Here is a 13,141-nt window from a genome sequence, read left to right as displayed (position 1 = left end):
CCCCTGCTGGTGAGGCTCCCTGACCTCCCAGAAAAGCAAAAATTAGACCTTTTCCTGTTAGGCAAAGATCATAAGACAACCCGGATGGTTGCCAGATTCTGTGTACAGATCTACAGGCGCAGACCATCCCCTGACTCAAACTAGTTCGTTAAGAAAATCCCCAAACTCGGTTCCATGAGTGACTCTGAGTCATCTCTCTGCAGTAGCTTATCTTAAAGTTTTAAGTGTCTCTACGCTTATCACATTTATAAATTTTAAATTTATTGTTCTACATTGTTTTAAATGTTCGTTTTCCTTCTGGGATTGTACCCCCAAGTGTGTTTTATAAGCTGGTCTCCGACCATAATAAATTATCTACCTACCTACCTATCTTTATACACCAGCATTTCAGTGTTAATGTCTCTCAATAAACACATTTTGACTAATGCACATATTTCTGCAAGCAATTTCCCCCCAATGTATAATGCAGTTTTGTACCGGGTATATCATTTTCACTGAAACATGAGTTTTTAGGCACCTCTCACCCTAATGTATGGATATCGTTTGGTTGGAGAACTGCTTTGCAAAATCTGGAGAAGTGTATATTGGTTTGAGAAGTACAGTTTAGGTAGTTCTGCATTAAAATGCAGAAAAAAATTAATTTATCCTCCATTCCTAGGGAAGGATAAGGGGATATCAAATGTTCCCTGGCATTTCTACATTCGGTATCAATGGGCTGGGGTTATTCATTATCTAATACCTCATTCCAAACACCCACACATTTTGCAGGGTGGGAGGAAGGACCACAGTGCCCAGTTGTTTTGTCCAAGGGCAGAGCATTGCACACATCTCCCCTAAAGCAAGAGAGCCAAGCAGATCAGCCTAGGTTATAGAGCAAGGACTCTTCTGAAAGAATATTCAGAGCAGTGGGTCTGGTACCACAACAGGAGGAGGGGAAAGGGGAGGGGAAAGGGCTGGAGGTGCGACCGACCGAGGAGAGACGGGGACTGCAGGTCACGCAGCAGACAACCCAAGAAGCAGGGATACTAAGAGAAAAGGAAGAGAGACTTCACTAGCAGAACAGCAAGCCAGTGGAGAAAGGAGGAGAGCAGGATCTGCACCATGAGTGACATCAAATATGAGAGGATGAACGAAAATGCTCTGCACATGGATAATCCACCGCCCTACTCTGAAAAGAACGAGGAGCCTGGTCCTTCTGCTGGGATGGCACCCACCACGGGCAGCAGAGGAACTCCCGCTATGCCGCACCAGTACACCCCTTACTATGGTCCAGCCAGCATAGCACAAACTTCGCAAACCATCGTCATCAGTTCCGTGCAGCCCAGCCGTGAACCGGATTACCTGGCGTACTCCATCTTCACCATGCTCTGCTGTTGCCTCCCCTTGGGTGTTGCTGCCCTTGCATACTCGATACAGGTGAGTGGGAACCAATGGAGTGTTTGAGAGAGGGCTGGGGGGACCTTAAAGGGCAGGGTCAGCTGCCTGTGCTGACATCTAAGGCCCCATCTGCACTAGACACTTAAAACAGTATCATACCACTTTAAACAGTCGTGGCTTCCCCCTCCCCCAAAGAATCCCGAGTACTGTAACTTCTTAAGGGTGCTAAGCAGTGCTATTTTTCTAGAAAAAGAGGCGCTGGAGCTCACCACGAACGCCTCCCTTGTTCTCTTACGATGGCAATGGCGCCCACCTGAGAGGTGTCGGAACTCAGTTCTGGTGAGATCCAGCTGGGAGGGGGGGGAACTCTGGTGCTGAGAGTTGTTAAGAGTCCCCTAGTTAGAGCTAAAACAGGGCCTTAGCTACAGGGGAGCCAGCCAGGTATTTTGCCCTGTGTGAACCCTCAAGGGGGAAGCCCCCACTCAGTTTTCCTCTGAGACAATCTAGGCTACTCAGAGGGAAACTGGGTGGGTGCTTCCCCCTTGAGGGTTCACACAGAGCAAAATACCCAGCTAGCTCCCCTGTAGCTAAGGCCTCTGAGATCTAAGCCAGGCATAGGCATAGGCAAACTTGGCCCTCCAGATGTTTTGGGACTACAATTCCCATCATCCCTGACCACTGGTCCTGTTAGCTAGTGATGATGGGAGTTGTAGTCCCAAAACATCTGGAGGGCCAAGTCTGCCTATGAGTGATCTAGGCTGAGGACACCGTACCATCACCTGTGTTAAAGCAAGATGCTGTTGCCAGTATAGCTGGATTCCATACACTGAAATACGACGGTGCCGTCTGGTTCATGGGCAGCAAAATGTCTAGGCCCAGCCCTGGTAGCTGAGACAATATGTTGCAGCAAAACAAAGAGAGAAGCTCGTGGAAGCTTAAAGGCAAGCACGCTTATGGTGGCAACTGTTTTCATGGAACAGAGCCCCACTCTGCATTTTATCTGAGCTGTGGCATGCCACCCATGAATCCATAACAGCCTAAGAAAAGCCTGCTGGCCAAGCCAATGGCCCTTCCAGTCCAGAATCCTGTTCTCACAGTGGCCAACCAGATGTGCACTGGAAGCTTGCAAGCAGGACAGGAGCATAGCAGCCCCCTCCCCAGTTGGAATTCCCAGCAACAATTAGTGACTATGGCTGGTTATTGTGGCTAAAGGTAAAGGTAAAGCGACCCCTGACCGACTCTGGGGTTGCGGCACTCATCTCGCTTTATTGGCCTAGGGAGCCGGCGTACAGCTTCCAGGTCATGTGACCAGCATGACTAAGCTGCTTCTGGCAAACCAGAGCAGCGCACGGAAACGCCGTTTACCTTCCCGCTGGAGCGGTACCTATTTATCTACTTGCACTTTGATGTGCTTTCGAACTGCTAGGTTGGCAGGAGCAGGGACCGAGCAACGGGAGCTCACCCTGTCACGGGGATTCGAACTGCCGACCTTCTGATCGGCAAGTCCTAGGCTCTGTGGTTTAACCCACAGCGCCACCCGCGTCCCTTTTATTGTGGCTAGTAGCCACTATTCAGTCTTAACCACCTTAAAATCCTCTTTTAAAGCCATCCAAGCCATCGCTCCCTCTTGAGGGAGTGAATTCCATAGCTGGAACTATTTGCTGTGTGCAGCACTGTTCTGAATGTTTCTTTTGTCTGGGTTTTGCTGATACGTTAAGTTACCGCATCTGGGAGTGTGGATAAATCAGAAAACATTGCATTTTGACAAGAGGCAATGTTTACCATGACAGTACTGCATGTTACCACTGGACCAGATAATCATCTGGAACCTCCTGTCAAACAGCAAGGAGAATTGAACCTCCACCTTGTATCTTTGGTTCGAGAGATGGTTCTCCACTTGCCATGATGTTACAGTGGTCAGTTATGCCCCTGCAGACTGGGGCAAGTTACTACTTTGTACATGGGTGTCTGATTTTTCACTATGCCACACACATTCGGGAAGAGATAAGGGGTCAGTGTGCTCCTCCCCTGATCCAGTTTGTTCTCTTTCTCCCCAGACCCAAAACGCCAACCAAAATGGAAACTACATAAGCGCTCGACGAAACTCCAGGCTGGCACTCATATTAGCTCACACAGCACTCGGAGTGGGTCTTGGGTGCCTGATTATATACATCCTCTTCTGGATGAATATTTCTCACCAGATAATCGAAGTGCCAACCATCAGCCCCTGATGCTAAAAGTCCTTCCCTGCTCAAGATGCCCAAGTCTGAGAAGTCCTCCTAAATTGACGTCATGCTCTTTGAATCGTTCTGTAAAGCGGCATGTTCTGAGCTGACTCCTATACCCTTGTTGTAACTAGGGATAGAATTACAATGTCAAGCGATGAACATCATGTGTGAGCCACCTCTGTGATACCCAAATATCTCAAACTCCTTCCAAAAGTATCTCTCCCCTCTCTCATTCTCCCACCCAGAGTTATTTTGATTTCAAGAGTCTTCTGGTCTTGTCCTGTTCCTCTTCACTGCTGACCATTCTTCCAGCATTTCACAGATAATAATTGGGACATGCATGTAACACAACAGTTGTCAGAGCACAAATTTCTACCCAAGCCCTATCCTTGACACCCATCCCGTTCCCCATTGTCCCACTTCTTTGGCCTTATTTGTAATTTTTTTCGGAGACAGCGTTGATGGAATCTTATAAATGCCATCTCCAACTCCTTGAAAGATTCCATCAACAGTGTCTCCAAAAAATTGTGCACATCACTTGGGAAGACAGGCAAACTAATATCAGTGTACTGGAAGAAGCAAAGATCACCAGTGTTGAAGCAATGATTCTTCAACATCAACTTCGTTGGACTGGTCATGTTGTGTGGATGCCTGATGATCATCTTCCAAAGCAACTACTCTATTCCAAACTTAAAAATGGAAAGTGTAATGCTGGTGGTCAACAAAAGAGGTTTAAGGACTGTCTCAAGGCAAATCTTTAAAAATGTAGTATAAACACCGACAACTGGGAAACACTGGCCTGCAAGCGCTCCAGTTGGGGAACAGCCTTTACCAGAGGCTTTGAAGACACTTGAACTCAGAATGCAAGGGAGAAATGTGCTAAGAGGAAGGCACGCTTGGCAAATCCACACCATGATCAGCTCCCACCCAGAAACCAATGTCCCCACTGTGGAAGGGCGTGTGGATCCAGAATTGGCCTGAACAGTCACCTACGGACTGATTGTTAAAACCGTGTTTATGTAAGACAATCTTACTCGACTACGAGTGATCGCCAAAGAAGAAGAAGAAAAAGAAGAAGATCCTGCGATAACTTATCCCATGTGTTTTTAATGCAAAGAAGGCACTTGTGAGATGCTTAGAGAGCTATCTGAGGCAAAATAAATAAAATATACAATGAGATCACCATGATTCTGTGTTGTGCGATGTTTTCACAAAACTGCTATTGGTTCCACATAGAGAAAGGAAAGTGGGATAAATGATAAATGTTCATTATCTGTCACATGCAGCTCTTTCTCCATTCTGCTGCAGTTCACCTTCTGCCCCAAAGTGTGTTATTCTAGGGTTGTTATATTTTGAAGATCAAAAAAGAGGACAGCCTGAGCCGGGAAAAGAGGTGGGTGGGTGCACCTCTTTCCTCAGCTTTGACTGTCAGCAGCCATGGCATGCAGAGCATCCATGTGCCTCTTTCACTGGCTCGGGCTGGCAGCGGCAATAGCATGCAAGAGCAGCCTGAGCCCAAGCCGCCCCAACACAAGCCACTGCCAAAAACAAAAAAAATCCCAGACATTTCCTTTAAAATGTACAAATCCACCCTGATGGGCATGTTGACCCCCAAAAGAGGACATGTCTGTGTTTTCCCAGACGTATGGCAGCCCTAGTTATTCGTCTTACTGTCCACTGTGGTGAAATTACATAAATTACTTACGTTACGTTGTCATTACATCATTCCACCCCATTCATTTTGATGCAAAGGAAACACAACGCAGGTGGGGGGTGGGGAGAGGGGACGTAATGTGTAGGTTGAAAGCAGCAACAACAGGGAACACTGACTTAACCTGCTAGAGGGGTTTCCATTGCAGATATGGGGGGCAAATGAGCCAACATTGTCCATTTCCGCTCTCATTTCTGTTTTCATCAGAATTCCCTGACATGTCTAAACATGACACCTTCATGGCAGATTCACTGACTTCAGCTGTGAAGGCAGAACAAAGCCATCATGCCTAGCAGCCTTTGATAGCCCTCTCCTCCTTGAAATTGTCTAATCCTCTTCTTTAAAGCAATCTAAGTTTGTGGCCATCCCAAGTTCCATAGTTGGACTAAGCACTGCATGAAGAAGTACATTCTGTTATCTCTCCTTAATGATCCAACTTTCAGCTCTATTGGAGATCCATGAGTTCTAGTGTAATGGGAGAGGGAGAAACCTCCAAACTTCAGCGGCTGTCCTTCAATCTAGACTGTCCTTATTCCGGGGGGGGGGGGTTCCATCAATCACATGGCAGCAGTTTTGGTGCTCCCACTTCCCCCAATAATCAGACTTTCTGCAATACATGAAGAAATGAGGCAATGCGCTGCAACGTCACCTAACCTTTCGCCATACAAATAAAAGCATGAACCATATAAATGTTCCATTAGCAGCTGGTGACATCAATGTTCCCCTGCAATTGTTGTGCAAATATATCAGGGTGAATGGTGCAATAAACAGGTCATCTAGAAGCAGCAGTGGTCAAGGGTCACAGGAGGTCAAATACCCAAAATACCCATTACGCCCTGCTGCAGGAAGGTCCCAGCACAGTCTCTGTCTCCAGTGTCCCAGAGCCTCCTGAACAGCATGGAAGGGGTTGGGGTTGGGGTTTAAGCAATGAAAAGAGCTCTTTTCACCATTTGTGTTGATTATAACCCATCAGAATGGAAATAGGTGAGTTAGGATTGGCTCCTAGGCTCACTCTGGAGAAGGTGTGTGGGAAGAAACATTTAAGGGACGCTGAAAATACAAGGTGCTTTCATTTCAAGAGAACAGTGTGCAAGTTTTGTTCTATGCAGTGGGGCTTCAAGGAAGAGACAACTTAAGTGGCTCTGAAAGAAGATATTGGAACATTCCAAATCATCTGCCCATGCACACACACAGGAAATAGGACTCCTAACTTAAAGGCAACACATGGAGATCTGCATTGATCATGGCAATGCAACCCTAATTATTATTATTGCAGAAGTCTTAGAAGGGGCATGGCGGGGAGGGGAGGCTACAATGAAAGGACCCTCCACTTACAAACTTGCCACTACTCTTCTGCTAGGAATCAACCTTTATCTCTATCTAAAAAGGCAATCTGGCCTTCATTTTCTGAAACCTAGGCAATAATAATAGTAATTTATTTATACCCTGCCAATCTGGCTGGGTTTCCCCAGTCACTCTGGGCTGCTTCCAACAAAATATTAAAATACAATAGTCCATCAAACATTAAAAGCTTCCCTAAACAGGGCTGCCTTCAGATGTCTTCTAAAAGTCTGGTAGTTGTTTTTCTCTTTGACATCTGGTGGGAGGGCGTTCCACAGGGAGGGCGCCACTACCGAGAAGGCCCTCTGCCTGGTTCCCTGTAACTTGGCTTCTCACAGTGCACTGGATGGGGGTGGAGACGCTCCTTCCATTCAGAGCAGGAATAATGGGGGGCGGGGAGGGAGAGGTCTCTCACTTTCATGTATTTCCTAGCCATTCAGACTATTCATCAAAAGCAATCCTATGGGTGGTTTTACCTTCACTCTAGATGAACTGGTGCCAGGGGGTGGGGAAAAGAGAGATCAGCTTTCAAAACGTTGCAAAAAGTGAGGAGGGACAGTTGGAGGGATGAGTGAGCAGCTTGCACGTCTGGGATCTGAATTAAGATCGTGCAACACGCCAATCTCCCTTGGGGCTGTCTCGGGAGCGAGGTGGTGAGTGCATTGTCTGCCGTGCGCGTGCTTGTGCGTTCTTCTTACACGAATGTAAAGATGCGCAGTGCGCCCATTTTCACATGCGTTGCAAACCGATCTGTCTCCAGGTTCTGTGAGCCTCTCCTCCAGCTGGCTGCTCATCCTCCCTCTCCCCCCCCCTCCCCACAACATCCCCACCGCTCCCAAGTGTGGGCTGGTAGGAAAAAAGGCTAGGAAAGAGTGGAAGTTTCGGTGACTTTCCCTGCTTTCTCCCTCCGTCCCCCTCGCCCGCCCCTGCAGCGCTTTTGCCACGAACGGTAAAGGTCAGCGGGACAGTCATTTATGCAACTAACCTAGGGATGTCCCCAATTCTCCTTCGCAACCCTAAATGCCCACTCTGTTTCCCCCCATCCTCGCCCTGCCTTCCCCAGCTTCTCTTCCTGGGCTCCAGCGACAGGAAGCCACGGGGCCGCACAAACCCCGCACCCAGGGCTTCCTCTCTCTCGCGCTCACGCACCCCGACGTGGCGCCGGCAGAAGCTGGGAGCGCAGCAGCGGGTGTCGTCCGTTCAGACTCCGGCTCTGCAAAAACGACTCGTAAAAGGAAGGGCGGGGGCGGACTCGGGTAACATGGGGCCCTGTGCGAGGCCAACAGTGGACTTCGCCACCCCCCAGCGGACTTTCCAAACTTTGGAAAGGAGGCGCAAGCTTCTGGCAGGGTCCTAAAGCCTCCCGCACCCGGATTCGAAAAGGCTCCCCCCTGGCTCAGCGCCCAGTTCGTGTCGCACAGCCCTAAACCCGTTCTTACTACACACTCCGGAAAGCTCGTTGTTTGAAGCTCAATCGGAGCAAACAGCAAAGCATGGAAAATCCGAACTGACCGAGCGCTAAAGTATGGGTTTTTGCTGGGTTGGGGGGGCGGGGATCACACTTCAATGTGAAGATTTGAAAAGAGCTAGGAAAAAGTTAAGTGCGGATAAGCCCTAAGAGCAGGGGTCAGCAAACTTCTTAGCAGAGGACCAGTCCACTGTCCCTCAGTGAAGGAAAGTTTTGTTTCTGCACATCACCCTAGAATGTTCAGTTCACCATGAGTTCATGAAAACATCGCATTCTGACCTGTTCTTAGTGCTTGGTTGACCACATCTACCAATGAATGCTGTATATTAATCACCGAGTAATTGTTTAAGTCTTGCTATATTAATCACTAGTTATAAGAAAGCTTTCACGCCTGTCCAATTCTGTGTTCCCTTTCCCACCCTTTAATCTATTGATGATTAATGTCTATAGGTAACCTTTGCTTTGTGCTTGTGTTAACCAATCAGCAACAAGCACATATGTGGCAATGCTGTAATCCTTTGCTTTGTACTTGTGTTAACCAATCAGCAACAAGCACATATGTGGCAATGCTGTAATATTCAATAAAAGGGACTCCCCGAGACATGCTCGAGAGATGCCTCCCATATGACACCCACCACTCATCTGTCGTTTATTTCAACCCAACACCTCAGACCTTGTGGGTGACCAGACTATATTGGGGGGGGGCAATTCCTATGCCCCACAAATAACCTAGAGATGCATTTTAAATAAAAGGGCACATTCTACCCATGTGAAAACACGCTGATTCCAGGACTCTCCGCGGACCAGATTTAGAAGGTGATTGGGCCGGATCCGGCCCATGGGCCTTAGTTTGCCTACCCATGCCTAAGATCATGGTGGCTACAGCCCCTCCAACAGTCCCAGTTCCAGCACCGGCTTTAGAGCACTGCAGACAGCGTCCCTGTGCTGGGGGTCATTGCTTTGGTTTTTGTACCGTATTGATCTGAGAATGTCTATGGTAGAAAATGAGATCTGAGTTGGCACTGAGTTGAGATAAGGTTTTTCTGATCTAACAAGCGGATTTCCCCCGTAAACTTTGTGCAAACAAATCAGGATGGGTGGCCAATAAGCGAGTCAGCTGGAAGCAACATTTATCTCTTTCTCAAAAGGCAATCTGTCCTTTGTTTGCTGAAACCTGGGCTACAACGTGTTCCCAGTCAGGAGTACTTGGGGATAAGATTGGTGGGCAGAGCAAAAAACTGCCAGCCGGTAAAAGGAAGGTTTTTGGCAATTCTGCCAGGACTACTAAAGCAATTTCCAGCACCAGGCCTGGTTCCAACAACCAATTTTTGCCTCAATTTCTGACTTTGAGATAACATAAAATATGGAAGCATGTGCCCATTTGCAGCCTTGAAATGGTGTGGGGTGTGCTCTGTGTGTGTGTGTGTGTGTGTGTGTGTGTGTGTGTGTGAGTGTGTGTGTGCATGTCCATTCAGTCACAGAAAAAAAAAATGAGGAAAGTGAAGGCCACACTCAGTATTAATCTGACTGCTTTGGGTTACCAGTTTCCTCGTTCCTAGCCCCTCATACTTCTGGGCTAGAAGACCCAGTGGAGCTGCTGTTATATACTTCCACAGCCAGAGCCCTGACTAGGGGTCACTTGAGAGAGCAGCCGGCAATGTAAAGCCAGCTCCCAGGCAAAAAACCTGAAGTTTGCAGAAAGAGGAAGAGGGGAGGGGGAGAAGGGCTGGAGGAGCGACCAAGGGGAGGAAGCATAAAGCACCAGCAGCTAATCACAGACAGCTGAGGAGGAGCAGAGCGAAAGACTTTAGAGGCTGCTTTCAGGGAACACCAAAAAAGAAAAGGAGAGCAGGCCGTTCGCCATGAGCAACTACGAGAGGCTGAAAGAGGACCCCATCACTCAGGATCCACCTCCTTACTCTGACAAAGACTCCCATGAAGACCCAGAGCCAACTAAATCTCTTTCTGGATCAGAACCCCGTCGCATGGGCTGGCCCTCTAACGCTGTGCCATCCCAGTACCAACATTATGTTGCAGCTGGTGCAGGATCCCACCAGTTTCCGATCCTTCAACCTCCGCAGGCCACCATCATCATTCATGGTCCACCTGCCAATGAGCCTGATTACCTGGCCTACTCTATCTGTACCATGCTTTGCTGCTGCCTCCCCCTGGGCATTGCTGCCTTAGTTTACTCTGTAAAGGTGAGTAAGCCCCTCCCTCTTTTTCTTTGGGCTGAGGGAGATGTAGTGCTATAATAACAGGGGGTCCAAGAGGCCCCATGACCTTTTCTGATGGCCGTTTTGGCAGAGGCCTGTAGAAGGCTACAGGGTGGGTTGTGTTGTAGCTGAAATTCAGGGGGGCAGGTGAGCCTAAGGTTTCTGGATTTCAAGGTTTGGGGGCCCTTTCTCCACCCCAATAATTCAAGCCACTGTGTTGTCTACAGGGACAGGGAGAAATGGCAGAACAGGATAAGGGGATCGCTCAGATGTTGCTTTTGCTCAGTCAAGGCAAAACTGAGGCAGGGTGAGGTTTAGAGAGGGGGCTGAATCAAGTCTGTGTTCAGGAGGGTTCCAGCTGGCTGGAGGGGTTCAAGCTAAGATCTGCAACTCTGAATCTCCTACACTTCAGCAGGAAATAAAATGAGCCTCAGCACAGCTGCCTCTGCCAGTGCTGAAAGTTTTTGTTTTGCTTAAAGGGGTCCAGGCCTTTGCTTTGGTCTCTTGTTGCTATGGTGGAGCAGAGGATTCCCTGCTTGTAGTGGGTCCTCCAAGTCTAAGTATGACATTGTCACAACCTCTGGCCAGTGAGGAGTCAGACTATGGCCCCACAGGCACTTTGGGTAGCAATGTTTCTGGGCTGTCTCCTGCATGGCCTTCCTCCTTTCGTTTCGGAGTCCTGCACCTCACCACCTAAAGAGGACTTGACTCCTATTCCCCGGCAGGTGCAGGATGACTCTCAGGCAGCCAACATCCAGAGAAGCAGCTGGGTTAGCCTCTTGCAGCGAAACAGGAAAGAGTCTCTGATGAGCACTTTAAAGTTGCATGGATTCTTTGGGGCATTTGTTTTCACAAACTAGGCCTGGTCTGAGCTGCTGGGCAGCTTTCCAAGTTAGGGGTGGGTGGCCTGTTTCATGGTGGCCCAGGTCCTACTTGGATGGTCATTTCTAGAAGGTGATCCTTAGGGAGTGCTCTTTGATCCCCTGGACCCTTTAGTGTGGGGTTCCTCTGGGTTTGATTTTATCCCCTCTGCTGTCTAACAGCGACATAAAACAACTGAGTGGGGTTATCTGGAGTTTTGGAGTACAGTGGTACCTTGGTTGTCAAACTCAGTCCATTCCGGGAGTCCCTTCAACTCCCAGAACCGTTTGCAAACCAAGGTGTGGCTTCCGATTGGCTGCAAGAGCTTCCTGCACTCAATTGGAAGCCACAGAAGCCATGTCAGAACTTTGCCTTCCAAAAAACGTTCACAAACCAGAACACTTACTTCCAGGTTTGAGGCGTTTGGGAGCCAATTTGTTCAAGAGCCAAGCCGTTCGACAACCAAGGTATCACTGTACCTTGCTGGTGATGCGCAGGTCTACTTCTCCTTTACATCTGCCCTCAGTTCTCACTCTCTTTCTCCACAGACCCAAGAAGGCAACTTTAATGGAGATGTGATAGCTGCCAAGCGAAACTCCAGGATGGCTCGCATCTTGAACCACACAGCCCTCGGAGTGGGCTGCTTCTGCTTCGTTATGTATATCATCATAATGGCAACTTTGTATTGGCAACTGCAAAACCAGCACCCACTTGACTGAGGATTCACTGCAGAGCCTCCACATTTCGAAAGACCTCCCCACCGTTGCACGACTGAGAAGAAGGCCTGGCTGGACGCTGTGCTTTATGAATCATTCCATAGCAGGAAGTGCTAAAGGACTGAGTCACACGTACAGGCTCATCGCATGATTTCTGTTTATTTTACTTGATGACCAACAATGGGATGTGTGAACTTCAAAGCATTGTCCTAAAGGGGACATCAAGTGCTCTTGGAAGTTCTACCTAGGGAAAAAAATATAATATCCTATACTCTGCCATATATTCCTATACAGTGGCACCTCAGGTTAACTACTTAATTCGTTCTGGAGGTCTGTTCTTAACCTGAAACTGTTCTTAACCTGAAGCACCACTTTAGCTAATGGGGCCTCCCGCTGTTGCTGCGGCACCAGAGCACGATTTCTGTTCTCATCCTGAAGCAAAGTTCTAAACCTGAAGCACTATTTCTGGGATAGCGGAGTCTGTAACCTGAAGTGTATGTAACCTGAAGCATATGTAACCCGAGGTACCACTGTACACATAATAATTTTTAAAAACGGGGATGGGGTTTATAAGAGATTCTGAAAAACACAATGTTATCAAGCAGGATCTGGTGACAATATGCATACTCCATTTACAATTATAGATCAGAGATGGACAAATACAGTCATAATATAAAGCCAAAATAAACCATCGGTATGTGAATGTGTGGAAGTGAGTGATTAGAACTGTTTATTATGTAGGTGTAATGGTTAAACAAGGCAAGGTTACAAAACATGAACTCTAATCTACCAAAGCAAAGTAATTAAAATATTCAAATGCTCTACACTTCTTCTTCTTTTGACATGTTCAGGGAAGTTTTTAAATGTGTGACATTTTAATGTATTTTTAATCTTTGTTGGAAGCTGCCCAGAGTGGCTGTGGAAACCCAGCCAGATGGGCAGGGTACAAATAATAAATTACTATTACTATTACATCTTTATTGAAAGTTCAAAAAGTACATAATTATATGTGCACTAAATATTGTGAGATGTAAATAAAAGAGAGAAAAAGAGAAAGAGAAACAGAACCCGTGTAGAAGGAAAAATAAAGGGGGGGGGCAAAACTCTATGCTTTACAAGGTTGTTATTGTACTTCACCAGATCTTAACCTATTACGGTATTTGTAAGAATGGATTCCAAATATCATTGATTAAATCTTATGCAACAACAAAACAAAACAAAAT

General features: G+C 47.5%; 2 protein-coding genes across 3 annotated transcripts in view; both read left to right on the top strand.

Annotated features, from left to right (window-relative positions):
* Positions 1 to 807: 807 nt before the first annotated feature.
* Positions 808 to 4,793, top strand: LOC309347515 (trafficking regulator of GLUT4 1-like). The gene is made up of 2 exons (XM_081872167.1): positions 808 to 1,416; positions 3,435 to 4,793. The coding sequence occupies exons 1-2, from the start codon at positions 1,102 to 1,104 to the stop codon at positions 3,606 to 3,608; spliced, it is 489 nt and encodes a 162-aa protein (XP_081728293.1). The 5' UTR covers positions 808 to 1,101; the 3' UTR covers positions 3,609 to 4,793.
* Positions 4,794 to 9,877: 5,084 nt separating this feature from the next.
* LOC309346119 (dispanin subfamily A member 2b-like) overlaps positions 9,878 to 13,141 on the top strand; it is an 81,386-nt gene continuing 78,122 nt past the window's right edge. Inside the window, exons 1-2 of one of the 2 annotated variants that reach the window (XR_014158395.1) lie at positions 9,878 to 10,326; positions 11,751 to 12,360. Coding sequence is in view for 1 of the 2 variants with exons in the window: in XM_081869822.1 (XP_081725948.1) it covers positions 9,988 to 10,326; positions 11,751 to 11,921 (510 nt within the window). In the remaining variant the exon portion in view is untranslated. Of the gene's footprint in view, positions 10,327 to 11,750; positions 12,631 to 13,141 lie in introns of those variants that run through there. The other variant, XM_081869822.1, reaches the window with a different exon arrangement.

This window comes from Podarcis erhardii (assembly GCF_964252035.2).
Source record: "Podarcis erhardii genome assembly, chromosome: 7".
Classification (NCBI taxonomy): Eukaryota; Metazoa; Chordata; class Lepidosauria; order Squamata; family Lacertidae; genus Podarcis; species Podarcis erhardii.
Note: the sequence above shows the minus strand (reverse complement) of the source record. Positions and strands in the feature narration are given on the sequence as shown.

Bases quoted from the DNA above. Each gene is read 5' to 3' on its own strand.
- LOC309347515 (XM_081872167.1), top strand. From the start codon at position 1,102: ATGAGTGACATCAAATATGAGAGGATGAACGAAAATGCTCTGCACATG. The intron at 1,417-3,434 runs GTGAGTGGGAAC...CTTTCTCCCCAG, and splicing joins CCCTTGCATACTCGATACAG to ACCCAAAACGCCAACCAAAA.